Source organism: Leucopleurus acutus (assembly GCF_964270905.1).
Source record: "Leucopleurus acutus genome assembly, chromosome: 6".
In the NCBI taxonomy this organism is placed as follows: domain Eukaryota; kingdom Metazoa; phylum Chordata; class Mammalia; order Artiodactyla; family Delphinidae; genus Leucopleurus; species Leucopleurus acutus.
In genome coordinates, this window is record NC_139149.1 from 115,777,805 (window position 1) to 115,801,578 (window position 23,774).

The 23,774-nt window shown below is 47.9% G+C and overlaps 1 protein-coding gene across 8 annotated transcripts in view; it reads left to right on the forward strand.

Moving 5' to 3' along the window:
• LRRFIP1 (LRR binding FLII interacting protein 1) overlaps nt 1-23,774 on the forward strand; it is a 142,905-nt gene that overhangs the window by 43,055 nt on the left and 76,076 nt on the right. For 3 of the 8 annotated variants that reach the window (XM_082840879.1, XM_082840881.1, XM_082840882.1), the window contains exon 1: nt 13,373-13,830. The exons of 3 other annotated variants lie outside the window; for them this stretch is intronic. In XM_082840879.1, the coding sequence (XP_082697005.1) occupies nt 13,765-13,830 (66 nt within the window). In that variant the 5' untranslated portion in view covers nt 13,373-13,764. Of the gene's footprint in view, nt 1-13,372; nt 13,831-23,774 lie in introns of those variants that run through there. 2 more of the 8 variants (XM_082840876.1, XM_082840878.1) reach the window with 2 other exon arrangements.

Here is a 23,774-nt window from a genome sequence, read left to right on the forward strand (position 1 = left end):
CCACAAAGATGAGTAGCCCCCACTTGCCACAACTAGAGAATGCCCATGTGCAGCAACGCAGACCCAACACAGCCAAAAATTAATTAATTAAAAAAAATACCATTCTGAGAATGGCCACAGGCTTCACCAGCCTGCCAGGGGCATCCATGGTACAAAAATAAGAAAGAAGTGCAAGTGGTGGGCAGCCTAATTAATTTCAGTTTCCTTTTAGGTTTAAAAGCCTCTAGGAACAAAAGGCATAAAGGTTTTTCATTCTTCCTTTCTTTTCAAATAAAGTTACAGAGAAAAATAAAATTCTGTGTTATTTTCCCCCTTTAAAAGTAGTACATGCATAACAAAATAATCATTGGGAAATAGAAGGAAACAAAAAGCATTATAACATAAAGACAACCATGGCTCTATTTTGATTTATTTCCTTAAGGTCTTTGTTGTTTATTTTTTCATAGATGTTATTGGTGTGTGTGTGTGTGTACTGAGTGTGTGTGCACTCAACATTGTCATGAGCGTTTTGCATCCTATTACATACTCATCATAGACACCATGTTTATAGCCAGAGGGATGCCATAAAGTAGGTATCCCAAGGTCGATTTGGCCACTTTCTTACAGTGTAAAACTTTTAATATAAATTATTTTTTATTGTGGTAAAATACACATAACATAAATTTCACCATCTTAACTATTTTTTTTATCTTAACTATTTTTAAGAGTACAATTCAGTAGGATTAAGTACATTCACACTGTTGTGCAGCTGTCACCACCATCCATCTCCAGAGCTCTTCTCATCTTCCCAGGTGGAACCGTATCCATTGAACACTAAACCTCATTCCTATGTCCCCTCCAGCCCCTGGCAGCCACCTTCTACTTTCTGTATAAATTTGACCATTCTACGTATCTCCCGTGAGTGAAATCATACAATATTTGTCCTTCTGCACCTGGCGTACTTCACTTTGCATAATGTTTTCAAGGCTTCATCCACATTGAAGCATGTATCGGAATTTCCTTTTTTAAGGCCCAGTAATATTCCATTGTATGGATACACCACATGTATTTATCCATTCAGTGGACCCTCGGGTTGCCTGACATTATTAAGCCAACATGAAACCTTTAGCGCAGGCCCCTCGGGAATGCTTGCCGGTGACCACCAAGAGGCAGCCGCTGGCGTCCGACCCTCTCCCAAGTGTGTCTGTGTCTCCCTGCTTTCTCCCGTTCTTCACTGCCTACTCCCCTTTGCCTCCTTCCAGCCTCTTTCCACGCTGAAAGATAGAGATAGTTCTACTACATTTTATTTTAAATGTATTTTAAATAACCGTAGAATATTAGACGTGAAAACTTTGAATATTTTTATTCAAAACTCTTAGTTGCTTCATTGTGGAACAATTTCTTCTTTTTCAAAAATTGTACCATAAGAGAGTCTCTTTGCCCAAAATGAGAAGTTCCTGGGCTTCTATTGCCTAATACCATTCTTTGCAGACACAGTCAAGTCCAGCCATCCGGAGCAGAACGTTCAACTAGGAAGTGACTGGGTGCCTGAAAGACAATAACTGTCCCAAAGTTCAGGCCACTTGTTCTAGAAAAGTAATAATGGTTGCTCCTACTAGAGCCTCACGACTTAGAATTCCAGTTAGTCTTCCAGTTCCATGGGCTTAACAAGCTTATATATTTCCCCTGCACCAGGGTGTGCCCTGCAGGCTGTGGGTTCCGGGCTGCAGAGATGCAGGCTGAGATAGAAGCCACAGTGGGGTGGGGCCGGAAGGCAAGAGGGAGGGGCCCTTGGTCTGGGACGAAAGTTAATTCCCACATCCCTTTGTAAATGGTGACTGGTTACATTAGATTTAGGTGAAATGCGCCTTGAAGTACTTTGTAACATTGTGCATTTTGTAAACCAAGCGCTATGCTTACAGCCAGCATTTTATTTATTTAAATACTGATTATGAATAATCACTCATTTAATCCTTATAAATGGTATGAACTGGGTGCCATTGTTACTCCTATTTGACAGATGAGGAAACCGAGGCATAGAGAGAGGTTAACTGGCCCGAGACTAACAGCAAGTTCTAGGCAGGGGTGCGGCTTCCTGCCCACGCAGTGTTGGCCCCAGAATCTGAGTGTCATCCCTCCACAGGGCCTCTCCCTGCAGTAAACAATTGTATGGTAACACTCACAATAATAAACTTTTCACTGACTTCAGTACTAATCTTTCTTCAAGTCGCTTTGCCTGTTTATCTTTTATTGGTCAAAATTAGATTGTGGCCTTTGGGCAAGAGTGTCTTGTTCTGAGACTTATAATTTCTTTCCTTTCAGGGGCTTTATCAGGTGACTGACAACAAATTCTCTGTTTACTGTATAGGCAGCTTTAATGCTGTTTAAATGCCAATAAGGCTGGTGTCCTGTCCTGTATTATTACAGTGCAAGCACAAACCCACAAAGCTGCTGAGTCCTTACTACTTCCCTAATTGCAGAGTATCCGATTTAAGAAGAGATGGCAGACCAGGGCCAGTGTAACATTATAATGATGGGAGTTCTGATGTTCAGACAGGATAAAGAAATCGGCAATAGAACTACTGAAAAGTAGTTATACTTTTTGTAACTACTTGCAGATTTGTACAAAGCTAATCCAAAAAAATCAGTCTAAAACTGAGAGTTCAATGAAATAATTTGTGATGATATAAACAAAAATCCATAGCAGGGGGGAAGGGTGAGGGAAACGGATAGTTAGGGAGTTTGGAATTGACATGTGCACATGGCTATATTTAAAATGGATAACCAACAAGGACCTACTGTATAGCACAGGGAACTCTGCTCAGTATTATGTAGCAACCTAAATGGGAAAAGAATTTGAAAACGAATAGATACAGGTATATGTATAACTGAATCACTTTGCTGTACACCTGAAACTAACACAACATTGTTAATCAACTATACTCCAATATAAAATAAAAAGGTAATATTAATTAATTAAAAGAATATGTTCAGGGAACAAGTTTCCCTACTTCCAAAAAAAAAAAAATCCATAGAATTCCCATATGCCACAATAATTTTTTAAAATAACAGCAAGAAGATAAGATCCCATTCAAAAGAGCATTTAGGAATAAAGAAATATGTAGGACCTATATGAAGGAAGGTATAACAATATACTGAAGGACATAGATTAAAAAGTGGAGAGAGAGATACCTTGTTTCTGAATTAGAAGACTCGATATTAAAAAGATGTGAATCCATCCCAAATAATTTATAAGTATAACGTAATTCAAATAAAATCCCAGTTTAGGGGACAAGGTTGGCTTAAAGTTAAAAGCTAACTTGGAAGAATAAACAGTGAGACGAGCCAAGAAATTCTTGCAAAAGAATAATGAGGGTGATTTTTAACTTTTTTGTAGCCTACAGGTTCTTTGTTCAAACAAAATCCTACTTCCCTGTTCAAACACTTTCAGTGGGTCCTTTACTGCCTCCTGAATATCAAGTTCCTTAAACTATTATATAAAAAAAGAGCATTCAAACAATATCTAAGGGTATTCTGAAAAGCAATAAAATTCCCACGAATCCACCACTTAAATAGAGCAAGCTCTTTTGTTTACCGCGTTTCCTTCCAGTCTTTGTCTACATTCGTACATTTGTACAGAGTTGTATTCACAATACACTTGTCTAAGGACCAACGATGCCAAAAGCTTGGCTCTGGGGAGATCAATAAGCCCAAAATTCGGGGCTTGGAGGAGGGGAGGTTCCAGAAAGAGGGCAAAGCTCCACGTGCTCAAAAATGCTGACACTAAGCCTTAAACCTAATCCGAGCCAATGAAGTGACTCGGGACTCCACATATGGCTTTTCTAAACCTGTATGTAAATTGTAATTCCAGAGTCTCTTATCTGCAGGAAAACTAATCTGCGTTCTTTAGACTAACAGGCAGAGTGTGTGGCAGGTGCCAGCCTGGGGTCCCACCGTTTATCTGCCACCTGCCTGGTGGCTGCGTCTCTCCTGTGTCACGTGGGAAGCTGAAGAGGTCACAGGAGTTGCCGGAAACTACAACCTAGTAAGCGACAGAGCGGGGATTCCAACCAGCTTTTCTCGCAAACCTCTGCTTTGGAGCTTTGAGGACTCTTGTGCTGTGCTGACCGGCTGCTCGCGCCCCGGCTCTGGCTTTGCGCTCCATCGTTTGCCCCTTTTTGACTGGGCCTCTTCCCAAAGGGTCAGGAGGCAAAACTCAGTTCTTCGACCTTCTCACTTACAACTCACTTCCTTCCAGCCCACCTCCGCCATTACACCCTTGGTCCTGGCATGACTGTACATCTGAAACCTCAAACTTCCCACCCTGTGGCTCCCACTTCCTACCTTTCAGGGTCTGGTGCTGACTTCCTTCCTGACTACAGCGCCAGCCCTGCTTTTGAGTTCTTACTTGAAAATAAAAGAGGGCTACGGACATTAGAGAACGTGTTGAATATTTTTTTTTTTTTTTTTTTGCGGTACGTGGGCCTCTCACTGTTGTGGCCTCTCCCGTTGCGGAGCACAGGCTCCGGACGCGCAGGCTCAGCGGCCATGGCTCACGGGCCCAGCCGCTCCGCGGCATGTGGGATCCTCCCGGACCGGGGCACGAACCCGTGTCCCCTGCATCGGCAGGCGGACTCTCAACCACTGCGCCACCAGGGAAGCCCGTGTTGAAATATTTCTGTCTTGATCATTATTTCTGTGCGTGTTTAGCTGTGTATTTGTTGAGGTGACTTGTCTGTGTAAGTTGATAAGTCAGTGTCCTTCTACAGTGTGAGTGCCTTGGATGGAGGCTGAAACCCTCTAGATCAGGGGTTCTCAACAGGGTTCTCTTTCCCTCCCAGAGGACATGTGGCCACGTCTGGAGACACCTTTGGTCATCCAGGTAGGGTGCAGAGCGTTACTGGCATCTAGTGGGTGGAGGCCAGGGATGCTGCCAGTCATCCTCTGATGCCCAGGACAGCACCCCAGCAAAGAATTACTTCACCCAAAATGTCAATAGTGCCGCTATTAAGAAACCCTGCTCTATAGTTATATTAGAGTTTCCTCATAAAGTCTCACCCCATATTTAATACAAACGCCTCAACAGAAGTGGGGATAAGAGGAAGGGGCTTCAGTGTAATCTGAGTAACTAAAGTCAAACCCACTGGTCAGAAGAGGCGTTTGGAAAATCTACAATGGGCTTAGGGAACCACGCCCTTCCATGAAGGTAGGCGGGTCGAAGCTGCCCAGTGAGGTGGCAGGTATAAAGGTGCCTTTAATTGACCTCTCGGCTGGCACTCAGAGGTGACGTGCTCAGGAGTGGCTATTTGATCTCCTGCTTTTCCAGAATTTCCACTCTCACGCTAAACATGTCTCTCCAGATGGCTGTTCTTCGCTCTTCCTTAAACTTCATCTAAAATCTTCATTTTTCAAAGGTGAGGCTTTTATGTTCTATGTTAAGTCCGCTGGAGAGATATCTGGTTCATACGGATTGATGATAAAAAAGGTGCCCATAATCTGGTACTTTCCTGGAGGCTAACAGTTGACGACTTTTCTTTGCCCTTTGTTTCAGGGGCTAAAATGCAGAGGGGAAAACCCTTATTTTAGGGTGTGGGCATGTGTTTTTAGCACTGTGCTAAAGTGTGTTCCGGTCTTTATTTTCCTCTAGGAAACTTCATTTTCTTAGAAGGATTATTTTAGGGATGTTCTTTTAGAAATTTCTGTACCTTAGGTTGGAAGGTTGCTTACTTCTGACATTTCTGTCTGTCCTGAAGTCAGGTTGTCTTCAAGTCAAGCTGTTTAGTGGGAGTGCCTGGATTTTAAACCGTTGAATTCACCCTATGTGCCCTCAAATTTCCCTGTTTGCTATAATCTAAATTTAGATTATAAACTCCTGTGTTCCCCACACTTCCTTTCTGTGACTGACATTTGTCCGTCACCTTTGTAGCCTGATGGATTTCTGGAGTTTTCAGCCAGCAGGGTAGAGACTTGTCTCATGGCTCTGACTGTTAGGCACATTCTATCTCTCCTAGAATGTTAAACTCATAGGCAAGATTACTGAGACCGGAGCCAAACAAATCGGTGAGAATCTAGAAGAAATTTTGCTTCTGTTTTTTTAACCATCATTTTATGTTCCTAAATATATTTTGAAGCATTTCGTGTATTTCTTATCAGTGGGGTGTTCTGTTAGCTAGTGAATACAGTTGTTGAAAGTAAAGCCTATTTTCCTTATTTTACTATCAATTCTGATCAAAAGTTTCTTAAATGGACTATTCTGAGTACATATATAGATATTTTTTCTTTGCATTAGGGTTGACTTACAAGGACTTTTCCAAGTCTTTTCCTATGTGATTGAGAAATATGTAATGGATTTGAGTTTTGTTCTCAATATTTTTAGAAAATAATTGGGTGGTATTTGCAGTGTGTTGTGTTCATGAAAAACAGGACTGGTTTTCCTAAGAGGTGCTTTATTGGAGGTGTTTGTGGCCATTTCCTTGGACACAATATATGGTGGTGGTGGTGGGGTTTCTGTGATCATCTGGTCTGGTCTTAAGGGTCAACAGTTCTGAGGAATGGATTGAAAAAATGGCTACATCCCTCCCCCCTCCAAGATTGCTATGGACTTATTGCTGGACGCTTTTGGAGATGAACTTAATTCCAGAGTAAAATAAGTCAGAAATTATTTTAAATGTGGACAGATTTTACCCTGCGGCAGCATTATTGGGCCTTCTGGAGCTCCGTGGAAGGGCTCTGGGCTCAGGTACTGAAAATAGCATCACCCTGGCTGTACCAGAGGCGGCTGTCTGGTGCGTCCTTCAGTCTCTGCTCCTCCCAACCTTGGTCGTCCCTCAGTTCTGTGTCCACAGTCTCTGCACCAGGACTGTGCTTCTTGTTATCTGTCCTCTCCTGGCCACTTTGGTTTTCTCATCCCCATTTAGCTCAGAATCAGGCCAAATCCTGAAAGTCCAGAAATGCCCTCACCACTGTCCCTTAGTCAACAGTCTCCCACACGCCCACCCTGTTTTAGCTCAATCTCCATTAACTCCCACTTTCCAGCCTCCAAACTGCCTCAAGTCTCTTCCATCCTTAAAAACAGACGGACGCATGAACAAATCTCTCCCCACCCAAAACCTTCTTGATTCTGTCTTCCTCCGAGGCTGTAACGTGCCGTTTATTTTGTGTGCATGAACCGTTGAAAATGCTTAAATGTAGAATTTCAATAAGAGGATACAATAGCCGGTGTTTTTCTCGTTGCAAATTAAAGACTCTCTCGACCCTGGCCTCTCCACTCCATCTACCCTAACACCAGTATTCACGCCAGCCTTCTGAATAGTGGCTTCCAGAAGGCGCCTCTGATTTTCTGTTTCCCTAACGACCCGTCGTCTGTCTTGGCTTGTTCTTGACACTCTCTTATTCGTTAAATGTAGGAGTCCCCAGATTCCTTCCTTCAGCCTCTTTTCTGCTATATGCATGCTACCATTTTTATCACCATCTTAAACCGGTTCATACTTCTGGTGCCAAAGTGCCTGCTGGACATCTTCCTCAAGTCTTTCTGCCCCACTTCAAGTTCAGTGCAACCAAAACTCAAGCTCATCACCTTCCTTAGAAAATCCAAAGGGATTTTCAAAATATATACTAAATATATACTAAATGAAAAAAAAGTGAATTGCTGCGTGCCAGGTAGTTATGCAAAAAAAAAATCCAAAAGTCATGCCGTTTTAAAAAGAGAGTTTCTATTCTCAGTTGCTACCAAAAATATAACATACTTAAGATCAATGAGAGTTAATGATGAACTATCAAAGTCCTCCATTTTCCTGGGAGAATCATCCATCCATCCATCCATCCATCTGTGAGGTGAACATCTGCTCCCTTTTTTTTTTTTTTTTTTTTTTTTGCGGTACGCGGGCCTCTCACTGCTGTGGCCTCTCCCGTTGCGGAGCACAGGCTCCGGACGCGCAGACTCAGCGGCCATGGCTCACGGGCCCAGCCGCTCCGCGTCATGTGGGATCTTCCCGGACTGGGGCACGAACCTGCGTCCCCTGCGTCGGCAGGCGGACTCTCAACCACTGCGCCACCAGGGAAGCCCCTGCCCCCATTTTGGAAGAGCCCACTCAGAGTCTCTGGGGAGCGTGAGGACTCAGTCACAGGCAGCGGTGAGTATGAAGTATGTGGCTGTAGGACACCCAGCACAGGGCAGGTGCTCAGCAAGCAGGAGCTGTCTGTATGCTAGAAACCAGCTCTCTTGCTTTCTAGCCACTCTTGCCCCCAATATTTCTGTCCACTGGAGGCAGGCAGGACCCAGGCCCGAGTGTCAAGTTCACCGTGGGCCTGATCTGGGCCGGCTGACTGTGGGGTACAGTTTTCTCTGTGAATGGCAGGCGGGGACTGGCTCCCTCATCTGATGTTCCTACCAGTGCCCTGGGTCATACCAGGAGAGCGAGCTACGGCCTGGACCTGGGTACATGCACTGCTTTGCCAACACCCTTGGAGCAGGAGATGGGGTTATTGGTCCAGGTTCAGCCCAGGGAGACAGCCTGTCTGGTGACTGTCTGTTCCCAGTGAGGATCCCTGGGTGGCTGGGGGGAGGGAGCACCTGTGTCAGGCAGTGCACCGGATGCTAAGGGCTTGGACTTTTAGCAGGGACTTGGGTTAAAAACCTGACTTCACTCTGCCAGTGTGCATCTGTGGACGAGTTATACCACCTTTGTGGGCCTCCGTGTGTGTACACATGCCTAGACCTCGTTTTATTGTACTTCACTTTATTGTGTTTCAAAGATACTGTGTTGTTTTACAAATAGAATGTTTGTAGCAACCTTGTATTTAAGAAATATGTTTCCTAAGGCTATAGGTGCCATAGACAGTGATTCCTCTGATGGGTCTGGGCACCATTAAGAACATTTGTGATTCACCAGAAGAGGTCCCAATATCAGCATTAACAGAAGTTGGGGAGAAGTTGATTCCAGCCCTCATGGGTGACTTTGAGGGGCTCAAGTCTTCAGTGGAGGAAGGGCTGCAGATGTGGTGGGAGCAGCAGGAGAGCCGGAATCAGAAGTGGGGCCTGAAGATGGGACCGAACTGCTGCCATCTCATGATAGAGCTGATGACTGAGGGATTTTGCTTCTTGTGGATTTGCTATGAAAGTGGTTTCCTGAGATGGAATCTGCTCCTGTGAAGATGCTGTGAAGATTGTTGAAATGTCAACAAAGGAGTCAGAATATTTCATCAACTGAGTTGATAAAGCAGTGGCAGGGTTTGAGAGGAAGGTCTCCAAATTTTGAAAGAAGTGCTACTGGGGGTAAAATGTTATCAAACAGCATTGCGTGCTACAGAGAAATCGTTCGTGAGAGCGAGAGTCACTCAATGCAGCGAACTTCATTGTCTTATTTTAGGAAATCACTGCCGCCGCCCTAGCCTTCAGCACCCACCACCCTGATCAGTCAGCAGCCACCAGCACAGAGGCGGGACCCTCCTCCAGCAAAAAGATTATGGCTTGCTGAAGGCTCAGACTGCACCAATGTGGGCCCAGGGTCTTTATATAAAGACCTGTGAGGTCAATGACAGGTTCAGTTTTCCCTTCTTTAGGTCAAGATCCCACTTCTAGCAGGTGGACTCTATTTCCAGCCCCTTCAAAGCTGCTGGGCAGTCACTGACCTGCAAGCACCTAGTCACCGTTTAAACCCAGGGACTCTGTCCTGAGAGGCACCTTAGGTTTTGTGGCAGCTTCTGTCTCGGGCATCCCTAAAAGCCACCATGGTTGTGGTGCTCTGAGCCCCCTCAACAGAAGTGTAATGTCGAAAATCTCAAAAGCAGTTCTCTGACGTGCAATGAGATTACACGCAGGAACTTCATTTCTTAAGGGAGCCCCTAGAAGAGAACGAAAGGTAAGTGGAATGATCTAATGGTGCTCTGGGAACCTCAGACTCCTAGCTAACCAGCAAATGCCACAACATTTAACCACTTTGGGGTCACACCCAAACATGGTTTACTGGTCTTCGTGGTGCTGGGCTGCTTCTGGGTTCACCAGCTTTGCCTCCTGCTGTGGTCGATGCTGAGTGCTAGAGCAACGGAGACAAATCCTTCCAGGATGTAGCACAAGGTAGAGGGTGGGCAGGGGAGGGCACAGTGGTTCCTGGCTGCACCCCTCATTAATAACCCACACAAAACCAGTTTCCAGATCCCAGCCATAACAGCTGTTTTGCATGAACGTGAATTCCCAGCCATACTGATTACAGCGGAATAAACATCTCTATGTTGCTTCTACAAACAGTGAGCTTACATGTATGTTATAACCTTATACGGATCCTTCTGACTAATATAAAAACCACTTCACATTATAAAGCTGGTTCATGAAGGGATTACCCAGATTTGCACGGCGCCTTTCAGTTTACAAAGCATTTTACACAGGCACACCTCGGAGACATTGTGGGCTCGGCTCCAGTCCACTGCAGTAAAGTGCTTATCACAATAAAGGGAGTCACACGAGTTTTACGGCATCCCAGAGCATATAAAAGTTATGTTTGGGGGCCTCCCTGGTGGCACAGTGGTTGACAGTCCGCCTGCCGATGCAGGGGACACGGGTTCGTGCCCCGGTCCGGGAAGATCCCACATGCCGTGGAGCGGCTGGGCCCGTGAGCCATGGCCGCTGAGCCTGTGCGTCCGGAGCCTGTGCTCTGCAATGGGAGAGGCCACAACAGTGAGAGGCCCGCGTACCACATAAAAAAAAAAGGGGGGGGGATGGAGACTGTCTGGGAAGGGGCTTCCTAAGGGGCCCTTTTCACTAGAGAGCTACTTATGTCAAAATGAACAGAAGGCAACTAGACCCTCTACACTTTGTTCTGGGGCCCCGGGGTCTAAGTAACACCAAGAAGTGTGAATTCAGCACCACTTAAAATACAGACTGACATTTCCCTACAGCTGGGACGGGTCTGAGCCATCTTCACGGTATGGCTGGGCTGGAACACATGTCAGAACATAGAGGCCTGTCATCTAGAAGGATGTTAGCAAAGCAGTTTTCTCTAATTTGCTACTGCTTAGTAGAATCAGAAATCTCTTGTGCCTTTACTATCGTTATTTTATTGTTGGTATTGTTAGTTTGTTCCTGGGAATAAAACTGGTCAACCAGTTGCTTCTCCCTCCACGATAGTGCCCTCCAGCCAGGCCCTCTCACAGCTTTCGTGGAGGCTGTGGGTTTGTTGTCTTCTCCGGGGCTACCCATAATCTCTCCCGGCTCTCAGCCATTTAAACCTGTCGTTGCCCAGCTTCCTTCCTGCTGCAGAGAAGGGCAGGAAGGCCTGGGCGCCTGGAGGCCAGGAGAAGAGAGCGGGCTGAGGGGCAGCAAGGCGGCTCCCCTGACTGTGCTCAGTGGGGGTCCTCCCCTCCGCCCTGGGCGCTTTCATTATCACTGTCATGTTTCAGATGAGACTCGAGACACAGGGGCTCCATAACTTAGTCATGATCCCACAGTAAGTGGCAGAGGCAAGAACTGAGCCAGATGGTTTAATTCCAGAGCCACCTAACCCCTTCCCTATGTGGTTTTCACAAAACTGGTAAGTAACCATTGGACGGCCACCTGGGAGCTGGGGAGGGTGCAGGTGTCTACAGGCATTGCCCTGTGACAGGACAAAAGAAGCCTGTTCCCTGTGCCCTGCTCAGGGAGATGTGGTCATAAGGTTCCAGGTGGCAAGAAGCTCTAGAATTTGCTTATCTAGATCAGAATATTCAAACTGAAGACTCCCAGAAGGCGGTTTTATTAACTGGCTATCATTCTCATCTGTGGAGCTCTTAACTAAAATCATGTTTGCTTTCCACCATAGATTCCCTAAGTCCCGTACTTGTTTATGTAGAACAGCTTAAAATTATTTTTGCCAACTAGTTTAACTCTATAGAATCAAGAACTGTAATGCACTGACGTATTTTAAAAGTGTTATAGCGAGAAAACAAGGTATTAAAGGTACGCATTTCAATCTTTGAAAATTATTCTTGCCAACCTAACGCTGCTATCCATCGAGGCCTGGCGCTGTGTTCCCGCTCATCAAAGTGGAAACCTGCTGTTTCTCCCGCAGAGGCCACTTTGGGTCTTTACTCGGCCTTGCTTTTCTGCTGTCCCTACTCTCTCCTAGGTTAGGACCTCGGTCCCTCAGAACCTTCTCTGTTCCCCACCCCGCTACGCCCCCCGACACATACACCCTTCCTTCCAGAGCCCCCTGCCCTGAAGCCAGAGCGGGAAGGCGAGTGCACACGGGCCTTGCGCTAACATGTTACCGAGGAGGAGGTGAGTGGGGCAGAGTGGGGAACTGGGGGACTGTAACATTTAAATGTATATTTGCGGTCTGTCGAGGATTTCGCTGGAGCCGCCTTTGCAGAGAATTAGGGGCGGGGAGGTGGTCTTTCTGAGAACGGCCTCCGAAAACGTGCCCCCAGGGTATGGGCAGGAAGGGCCCGGGACCGCCTGGACGCAGGGTAGGAGGCCGGGCGGGGCGCGGAAAGCTTCCAGGCGCCACAGGCAGCGGGCTGGGCCGGGGCAGGTTGGCATTCCGATGAAAATCTGCGTCGCTTCCTGCCCGTCGCTTCTGCTTCGGCCTGGCGAGGTCAGGAGACGTTTCGTTGCTTTGCATGTAGAACTGCTAAAGAACGAGCGACGCGAGTTCTGCGGCTGGAGGAGGCGCGTGCTGGGCGGCCGGGGCCCCGTCCCGCCGCTGGACGCTCCTCTCCACGCCCTCCCCGCGCGGCGCCCGGCGGGGACCTCGGATCGGCCCTTGCCCCGCACGACCTCCCGCCGGATCCCTGGCCGGTGCAGCCCCCCGGCTCTGAGACGCCGCATCCGCGCCAAACCGCGTTCTTCTGCCGCCTATTGCGGAGGGGGAGGCAGGCGGGGCCGCACCCGGCCCTCGGATGCTTGCTCTTACCCCCGCGGGCCGCGCGGTGTGGTCGCCCTGGAAGCCGGCCCTTTCTCCGGGTGACGCGTTAGCTGGGTACCCCGACCAGCAGGTGCTGCGGGACTCGGCCGAGGTAATCGCGTCCGCAGAAGCTCACTTCGGCCTGAATTTGGAGAACACCTTGGGGCGGGAGCGCAGCACCGACGGCAAGGGGGCCGGGGGCGGGGTCTGAGGGGCAATCCGCCCCACCCCTGCGCGGGCCCCGCCCCGGGGGCCCCGCCCCGCCCCGCTCTGGCTCCTCCACCAGAGGACCCCGCCCCTCGCGCAGAACCCTCCCCCGCGCAGGCTCCTCCCCGGGGCGACCCAGGCCAAGCGCGGGCGCCTCCCCACTCCTCCCCGGTCTTCCGAGGCCTCTCAGCTCGCCCTCTCTCGGCGGGTGGGTGGGCGGCCGACGGGGGCTGTGGGCGGGGCCGGCTACGGTCTTTTTTCCCCACCGCCTTTCGGGTGGGGGCCGGAGGAGGGCTGGGTGATGATTAATAACCGCGCCGCTGGGGCGCGGGGAGGAGCGCTCGCTGAGAACTGGCCGGGCGGGGTGCGTGGTGGAGCGCGGGCGGGACGCTTGTGGGAGGAGGGCTGGGGGCGGCCCCAACGCTCCTCTCCCGGGTGCCGCCACCCCAGGCCCGCGGGCTCCCGGGCTCCGCCACCTGCGCCCCGCCCCTGCGGCCGCACTCCAGCCCCGGAACCGCGGAGGCGCGACCCCGCCTTGGGAAGGGCGAGGTTCCCGTCCCGACGCGCGGATTTGTCTCTGGGCAGTAGCCCCGCCGTTCTCGGCATGTGGCTGCGCTGAGAGCCGGCCCGCTCGCGGATCCGGGGAGCCGGGCGTTGGCTCCCTTTCCCTGCTGTGTGAGAAGGTGGACCTGCAGCCGGCAGGATGACCAACCCTGCGGCCGCGCAGAACCAGGAAATTGACTGTCTGAGCCCAGAAGCTCAGAGACTGGTAAGAAGAAAACACATTTTCGAAGCTTTTGGTTCTGATTGCCAGTGTTTGGTCCTTACTGATGTTCTAGGAGCCAAGGGCAGGCGGCACCTTCCGCCGCAATCATCTGTGCCCGGGGAGGTGTGGGGCTGCCTCGCCTGGCCGGGGACCCCCTTAAACGAACGTCCCCACGCGAGCATGGGCGGGGGGGTGGTGGCCTGCTCTCGGTTCAGTTCGCGGTTCGGTGTGCACTGCCCCCCCGCCTTGCGCCCTGGAAAGCACATTTCCCTGGGCAACGCCCCTCAGCAGGACGGAAAGGAACTTCGTCTGGTCCCTTCTGCCCGCAGTTACGGCCTTTTGACGGGCTCTGCCCAGCTGCGTGACTCGGCCGCGGATCCAGCCGAGGTGTGAGACCTGCGCGTGGTCTAGAGTTTCGCTCAGAACTGCTAGTTTGATGTTTTACAAAATACAGTACCTAGGAACTGGTGCCCAGAGGCGGTGCCCTCGCTCTGAGGCTGGCGCCCCCAGTGGCTGGGTGGCTTGGAGCACTTACCCTGCGCTGGACCTTAGAACCAATGCGTTGCACCCGGTTTCTCTAGTTCCCCCAAGGACCCCAGTTCCCAGATCCACTTTGACTGGTCTCCTGGGGTCACCGGGTCCGGAGGGAATCCTCCCTCTGGGGGATTTTGCAGTTATCCGGCTCAGCACCCAGCGTTGGAACCATGGATGTGGGAGTAGTTTGGCGTTAAAATCGGGCAGGGGGTGAGGTGGGGAAGGTTAGTAACTACCCCTTTTCATGTGGCTTGTGGTTGATGATGAATGGGAATATTTAAAGGTGAAAGGGCGTAGTTTGGCAAAGAAGCACATCATTAAGTTAGTACCGCAGACAGGGAGAGAGACCCTAGATTTCCACTTTATCCGGCCTGTGTGGAACCTTGATAAAAGTGTGAACCCCAAATAATCACTCCTTCAGCAGGTAGGAGTTAATCACCTACTGAGTGTTTGTGGAGGATTCAAGATGAATAAGACTGCCCTGCCCTGAGCTTCCCGGTCAACACCAGAGAGGGGTGTAGAAATAGATTCTGATGAATACACGCTTGAAAATGACACTCCTTGCTGAGGACAGGCGGGTGGGTATTTTTAAGGTCCTCGTTAGTGTGCTCCTCTGACCTGACATAACGTTCCACCCCTGGACCAGACCTTTGGAGCTGGTTGCTACCCCTTAACCTATTTGGGAACCTACAGAGAGATCCTTGAGTCACCATCAGGGAAGGGCCCTTGGAGGATAGAAGGATGGGAATGCCGCTGAGAGATGCCCAAGCTCCCGAGGAGCCGCCTAGGCAAACCATAGATGGCAAGAACAGGCTGCTGTTAATCCTGGGCAAGATCTGAGCTCAGAGGAATGAACTGCTGGGCAAGGAGAAGAAAAGGGTGACCATGGAGAACAGGATGTGAGGAAGGGAGCGCCAGGCCGTCAGAGGCAGGAGTAGAAATAACACCTGTTGCCCGAAGGCGCTGGCTGCACGCTCTCTTTAACCCATAACTTAACCCTGGGACTGGATCTGGTCGAGATGCATGCTTCACAGAGATGCTGCTGGGAGCTGGTGACAGGAGAGACGGGGACAGCTGCCGAGTGAGGAGGTGCTCGGTGGGCACAGCCCACCTTCTCCTACCCCGAGTTCCAGGATCCAGTAAGCTCTGAAAATCAGAAGTTGTTTCTCTTTTTTGTAAGTTGTCAGCAGGATTCATTTGGCAGTGATGGGAGGCTCTTCGCGGCCCCCAAGTCTCATCTTATTGTAGGCATCTGTGCCAAGGTCCCCAGGTCCCATTTGGCCGATGGGAGGCTATTTTCAGTCTTTATTCTTCTCAGTGTGAATATTCGTACATTTCTCTGCAGCCCTGTTAAGATTCTTGACTAAGGGCTGTTACTCTGGGTTGTTACAGAATATATGGTGTATGCATCTTGTTACCTTTCTAAAATCCAAAAATGTTGAATTCTGAAACACGTTTGGTCCTAGGGGTTTTCAGTAATCAATTGTGAACTTGCTCAAGTAAATAGCAGCAAAAACTTTTTTAGAGTAGGACTGTTTTTTGAGGTTAATGGTTGAAAAGGAAACCGTTGGGCTTCCCTGGTGGCGCAGTGGTTGAGAGTCCGCCTGCCGATGCAGGGGACGCGGGTTCGTGCCCCGGTCCGGGAGGATCCCACATGCCGCGGAGCGGCTGGGCCCGTGAGCCATGGCCGCTGAGCCTGCGCGTCCGGAGCCTGTGCTCCGCAACGGGAGAGGCCACGACAGGGAGAGGCCCGCGTACCGCAAAAAAAAAAAAAAGGAAAGGAAACCGTTGCTGAAGGACCAGTGGGGGGGGGTGGGATGTGTCAGAAGGAGTCGCCCAGCAGCCACCCTGGACGGTAGTGTTCCAGCGGGAGAACGGTGGGCATTTCAGATTGGCTTGTGCTGGCTTGTGTTCTGTGCCCAGAGACCCTGTGTCCTGGGAACAGGGGTCACCAGGGGAGGAGGAGGGCCGGGGCCACCTGGGTGTGAGGCCAGAGCTGGGGTTGGCAGGAGGAGATGGACTTGTCCGGCTCCATCTCACGGGGCAAAGAAAAAAGCAGGATCCGAGCAGGAAGTCCAGGCTCCCTGCAGGAGAGGACAGTGTAGAAACCATGTTTCTTTAACTTTTGTAACTTCCTCATGTTCCTGCCGGGTTGTGTCACCTCTGGAAGTTTTCCACATACTGATTAGCACTAAGTCCTCACAGACGACCAGCCCCATTCTGAGAGAGGCTATCAGGGTAGAACGTGAACCCCCAAGTCTCATCTTACTGTAGGTACCAGTGCGCAGGTCCTCAGGTCCTGGTGGCGAGGGGGCATGTGGATGAACGGGGGTGGGTGAACACAGTGCTGGGGGGCCGACCCTGCTGTGCTCAACAGGAGACCTTTGAGCGTTGGAATCATGGTTTGCTTTAGACGACGAATCACTTTCCCAAACAGTTAAGATATAAAAACAGTAAGTTAGTTCTTTCCTCATAGTAGTAAGAGTGTCCCACTAGGGCAAAGATGGAGACTCAACTTCCCTTTTTCTTTAAGGGTTAGTTTCTGTTCAGCCTGAGCTAGTATCAAAGTAGTGGAAGCCTCCTTAGCAAACTTTTTGTAAACCCTGCCGTCTAAACTGCCACTTACAGTGAGCACAGGAAATCGAGTTATTTATAGCAGCTGAAGTGTTTTCAGGCAAAGTTGATTGGTGTATTACCTGATTAGAGTGAGGTTCTTATCTGGTTTCTACAGAATTATGAGGCCACAAGTTGGTGCGGTGTGTTTGCCCCTCAAAAGGCAGCGTTCAAGAGGAAATTCTTATCCCTGAAAAATCAGGCTGTGTGACTCAGCAAAGGAAATGTGTTGTTGTTGTTTTTCCCGGAACCCACAGACTTTAGTTATTAAACATCTTTATTGAAAGGAAATGTTTATTACTAGTTACTCATATGCCAGTGTTTCCGGAATATCTGATCATATTTAAAAGTTTTAAACTTGGAGCCCCATTGGCCATAAGGTTCGAAATGCTAACCTGTTAAGGCAGTAAGCCTGTGACATCTCACTATACGTTAGACGTGGGTCAGGGAGAAGAGGAACTTTTATTTACTTTACTGCTTTTACTCTGGGCCACCCAAATTTTACTGTGTGTGTGTGTGTGTTTTAAAGCAGCTTATTTCCGTATTTTCCTGGAATGGATTTACCAGAACGTTCACTATTCAGACAGTCTAGATAAAATTAAGTAAACGAACTTCGTCTGAGTTCAACAGAGCACTGTTTGACTCCATCCGAGATTAAGTGGCGCAGAATCGCCATGTGCTCGACCGCGCACCACCACCAAAGTCCCCTTTCTGCGCCTCATGTATTCATTTGGGGGAGGGCCAGAGTTTCAAGTGCTTTTCTCCTTAATACTGTAACTTGACAACTTTAAAGCCATATAAATAGTTTTGTTTGGACGCTAAAGTACAACTACTCTAGTTGTAGTTTAAATGACTATAAGGAAGATTTACTTTTCGTTTTAACTAAAATGTTTCATTTATATGTTTGTGTAATAGAGCTTATCAAAGCAACATCTTTTCTTTCTTTCTTCTTTTTTTTTTTTTTTTTGCGGTACACGGGCCTCTCACTGTTGTGGCCTCTCCCGTTGCGGAGCACAGGCTCCGGACGCGCAGGCTCAGCGGCCTTGGCTCCCGGGCCCAGCCGCTCCGCGGCATGTGGGATCTTCCCGGACCGGGGCACGAACCCGCGTCCCCTGCATCGGCAGGCGGACTCTTAACCACTGTGCCACCAGGGAAGCCCCTAAAGCAACATCATTTCTGATCCTGACATCTGTTTTATTATCTCTGGCCAGTGGGTGTGTAATCTTCCTGTGGGAAGAGAAGGAGTGGGCTTTTGTTGCGGGTGGGGCGTCTCCCCCTGCCTCCTCTGGCATTTCCCCAGCACTCTTTCTCCTGGTGAGTGCTTCAGCATGCTTGTCTTCTCCTGCTGCTTTCAACCTCCTGTGAGCTGAATTCACACTGTCTTCATAGAAGACACTGTGTAGATAGTAACAGTAGGTAGCATCTCCCAAACCCCTGCCATGTCAGCCCTGTTAAGTGTTTTCTGTAGAAGTCTTCCCTCCCCCCTTGCATAACCTCAGCGGTGGTTTGGTTATTTCCACTTACACATAAAGAGAAAACGGGCTCAGAAAGTTCAGGGGACTTTCCCAAGGCCACACAGCCAGCAGGCAGTGGGGGCCAGTTCAGACCCAGCCCTGCTGGTTCAGCGCTGGTGCTGGTGATGTCACCACCATACGCGATGCTCGGGCAGCGTCCGGCGGGCAGTCAGCAAGCATCATTGCTCTTGTCAGGCTCTCTTTTGCAGCCCTGGGGCCTCACAACCCCAGTATCAGGGCTGAAGGGTTTCTTTTTACTAAGGCAGCCTGTTAGGACACAAGACCTTGCTCCGGAGTGCATACTGAGAAGTCTTCATTTGATTAACGTTTCCTTTCTATTTCTGGTAGTTTTTCAGACAAAAGCACACTCAATGAACTGTATTTTTTCTAAGTAAGGAGAGGAATAGTAGAAATGACAGAGCTGCAGAAATTTTCATCTTTCTGTTTTTCATACTGTACCAGCTTTTTAGCTGTCACTTGTGTCAAGCCATGCCGGGAGCTGCTGGGCGCCAGCCTCATTCCTGCGTGCTGTACGGCTCCTACCACCATACAGACAGACAAGCTTGTTGAGGATGAAAATGACGCCTTCTGGCTCTTTCCTAGCTGGTTCCAGGAGAATCACTTGAGCATAGGAAAGGCTGTCAGTAGTTGTGTGCTGCCTACGTGGGAAAGTGTGGAGCTGCTGGAGGGTCCAGCCTTATTCTGAGAAGGAACAGTGTTAGTGTTTTGTGTCACCTTAAAGGTGTGGAGTTTGCAAGGAAGACCCTGAGTGGAGCAGGTGAAGTGAAGGGTATGGAGCCCAGAGGCATTGGCTGGAGGGAACCTGTCACCTGGAGAGCTGCACAGGGGAGGCCAGGCTGCTCTTACCTGTCACCCGTCGGTCCTGTCGGTCACACACAAGGTTATTTGTGGCCATCACGCCCTTGCTTTCTACTCCAATATGTTGAAGGAAGTGTGAACATCACTGATCTCAGAAAAACATTTTAAATGTATTAACAACAAGAGAATTTATTTGCGTGGAAGGTACTGTGCACGGTTTTCATTCATCAGCTTGATGGATCGTTGTGGGTCGATGGATCAGCTTGTGGGTCGTTGTTAAGCCTCAGATTGTGTTGTGAAGTTTGAAGAGGTAAATGTTATTAGTCTGCTGTCGATAAAGGAACATGAATAATTTTGTTCCTGATTAAAATGTTTGTTATTCTGGTATGTTTTTCTGAGAAGCAAAGTCAGGAGATTTCCAGTAGCAAAATGGGGAAAGAGAACTCTATGGACAGTCTCAGGGTGCAAAGAATTCACCCCAGTGTAGAGACATAGCATTTCAGAGGCAAAGGGAGCACCCAGAGATCACGTCACCTGGTCCCCTTGCCCCCGGTATTGAGGGCTAGTGTCAAAAGTGATGCAGTTTGTCCAAGTTCACATAATGGGTCAGCAACAGAGCCAGCGCTGGTAGCTTGGTCTCAAGACCCCTCTCTGGACAGTCTCTGTCTTCGGAAACTCAGGGCCCCGCTGAGAACACCGCAGTCACAGCCGCGAGAGGTAGCTTTTCCACCTGGTCCCCCACGAGCCAGCCCCTCACAAGCAGTGACGTGAAGTGGCCTTGCGAGGTAAAGGCTTCTCTGAAGGCTGCTGTTCTATCATAAAATTCCGTGATCATTTTACAGTCCGTAACTCGTCTGATTTGATTTTGATGGAAACGTAGTGTTTTAAATAACCAGTTAAACGTTAGTCCCTAACCTTATGTCCTCCAAATCGCCAAGTAAAACTGATAACGTGTCTTGATTATTTTGTGGCTTAAGCACTGGCCCCAGACCTGTGCCCTGAACCTGTGCCTGGGCTGTTTCAACAAGCATGGCTGTGCGGTAGAGGGGTTCATTCCCCCTCATCCCACCCCGAAGTTTTAAACCTGTGGTTTGCAGCTCTGTCAGACCCAGTGCCCCTTTTTTATAACAAGTTTTTAACATCCTTATTACTAACCTGAAATGAAGTTCCTAGGTGGTACAATCTTCCTTCACACACAATTTCAGGTCAATAGAATGTTTTAACTGTAACATTAAAATGAGAGTAAATTGCAGTGACAGAACGTGAATATTGAGAGTAACTCTTGGGAAGGTTCTGAACAAAGCCGTGTATGATCTTCCCTTGACTTCCATGCAGATTGCATTCCTGGAATATTCAGTGTATGTTAAAACTACTCAGAATGTATTTTGAATTTAAAGTGAGTTGGAATGAATTTGTAGGTCTGAAAGTCATAATGTGGTTTTTCTATCTGCCTGAGTAGCCAATGGGGAAGTTCCTCATTGTGTGGGCCTGTCTGAGTACAGGATGGTTGGCATACCACGCCCTGCCCCTAAATGCCATCAGTCCCCTCCTCCAGTCCCTGTGACTTCCCAGCACCCCCCCAGCAGTTCCAGAATTGCCCTCTCAAGCGTTGGCACTTCCCCCATTGACAACTGTCATCCCAAAGTGCCTTCTTCTCCGTGGCCATCATAATTACAGTCATGGCTGTAAAGAGCAGGCCCCCTCGTGGGGGAACTTACCGTGATTGCCTGAGCGAGCGGTTTGGAAAGATGAGATGTTGAGAGTGGAGTAAAATGCACGTGGCAGCTGAGGGACACGGGGGCCGGGGACACATGTGGTACAGAGGCCAGGATCGCCACTGTTTCTGAGCTGCCAGCTGGTATACGCTCCCGCTCCTGTTCCTGCCTGTGCAGGAGAACACATTGCCCAGTCTGCTTGGTTGCTTTGAACGGCAAACTATTTTTAGAATCTACTGCATATGAGGAATTGGGGGTTTACATAGAAAACAGAAGTTGGTAGCGGTTGCCACTTCCTGTAGCAAAGTCAACTCAGGAAAATAATAAAGATCAGAGAGGAAATAAATAAAATAGAGATTAAAAAATAGAAAAGATCAATAAAACCAAGAGCTGGTTTTTTAAAAAGATAAACAAGATCAACAAACCTCTAGGCAGGTTCACCAAGAAGAAAAGAGGGAGGACCCAAATAAACAATAAGAAATGAAAGGGAAGAAATAACAACTGAGACCACAGAAATACAAAGAATCGTAAGAGAATACTATGAACAGTTACGTGCCAACGAACTGCACAACCTAGAAGACGTGGACAAGTTTCTAGAAACATACAGCCTGCCAAAACTGAGTCAGGAAGAAACAGCTAATTTGAACAGACTGATTACTAGAAGTGAAATAGAATCTGTAATTAAAAACAAAAACCAAAAAACAACCTCCCTGCAAACAGAAGTCCAGGACTAGATGGCTTCACTTGGGAATTCTACCAAATATACAAGGAGGAACTTATTATAGGTATCCTTCTCAAACTATTCCAAAAAAATTGAAAGGAAGAGGGAACACTCCCAAATTCATTCTGTGAAGCCACCACCACCCTGACACCAAAACCAGACAAAGACACTACAAAAAAACACAAAATTGCAGGCCAATATCTTTGATGAATATAGATGCAAAAATCCTCAACAAAATACAACAATACATAAAAAAGATCATACACATAACCAAGTCGGATTCATTCCAGGGTGGCAAGGATGGTTCAACATACCCAAATCAATCAATGTGATACACCACATCAACTAAAGGAAAGACAGAAACCGCATGGTCATCTCAATAGATGCAGAAAAAGCATATGACAAAATTCAACATTCCATTCATGATAGAAACTCTCACCAAAGTGGTTATAGAGGGGACATATCTCAACATAATAAAAGCCATTTACGACAAACCCACAGCCAACATAATACTCAGTAGTGAAAAGCTGAAAGCCTTCCAGCTAAATTCAGGAAAAGGATAAGGATGCCCACTCTCACCACTTCTATTCAACATAGTATTGGAAGTCCTAGTCATAGCAACCAGACAAGAAAAAGAAATACAAGGTATCCAAATTGGAAGGGAAGAGGTAAAATTGTCACTATTTGTAGATTAGATGATACTCTCTATAGAGAACCCTAAAGTCTCCACACAGAAACTGTTAGAACTAATAAATGAATTCAGCAAGGCAGCAGGATACAAGATTAATATACAGAAATCTGCTGCATTTCTTTACACTAATAAGGAATATCAGGAAGATAAAGTAAAAAAAAAATCTTGTTTAAAATCACGTCAAAAAAAATACCTAGGAATAAACTTAACCAAGATGATAATAAAAGTTATCTGCTGGGGCTTCCCTGGTGGCGCAGTGGTTGAGAGTCCGCCTGCCAATGCAGGGGACGCGGGTTCGTGCCCCGGTCCGGGAGGATCCCACGTGCCACGGAGCGGTTGGGCCCGTGGGCCATGGCCTCTGAGCCTGTGCGTCCGGAGCCTGTGCTCCACGACGGGAGAGGCTACAGCAGTGAGAGGCCCATGTACGGCAAAAAAAAAAAAAAAAAAATTATCTGCTGAAAACTATAAAATGTTGATTAAGGAAACTGAAGATGATTCAAAGAAATGGAAAGATATCCCATGCTCTTGGACTGGAAGAATTAATATTGTTAAAATGGTCATACTACCCAAAGCAATCTACAGATTTAATGCAGTCCCTATCAAAATACCCATGACACCATTCCCATAGAACTAGAACAAATCATCCTAAAATTTATATGGAATCAAAGAAGGCCCAGAATTGCCAAAGCACTTCTGAGGAAAAAGAACAAAGCTGGAGGCATAACCTTACCAGACTTCAGACAGTACTACAAAACTACAGTAATCAGAACAGCGTGATATTGGCACAAAAACAAACATATAGACCAATGGAACAGAATAGAGAGCCCATAAGTAAACCCACACACTTACGGTCAATTAATCTACAACAGAGGAGGCAAGAATATACAGTGGAGAAAAGACAGTCTCTTCAACAAGTGGTGCTGGGAAAACTGGACAGCTGCATGTAAATCAGTGAAATTAGAACACTCCCTCACACCATATACAAAAATAAACTCAAAATGGTTTAAAGACTTAAATATAAGACATGACACCATAAAATCCCTAGAAGAGAACATAGGCAAAATATTCTCTGACAAATTATAGCGAAATTTTCTTAGATCTCCCAAAAGCAGTCTCCCAAGGCAAAAGAAATAAAAGCAAAAATAAACAAATGGCAACTAATTAAACTTAAAAGCTTTTGCACAGCAAAGGAAACCATAAACAAAAGGAAAAGACAGCCTACGGACTGGGAGAAAATACATGCAAAGGATGCGGCTGACAAGGGCTTAATGTCCAAAATATACACACAGCTCATACAACTCAATAAAACAAACAACCCAACCAAAATATGGACAGAAGAC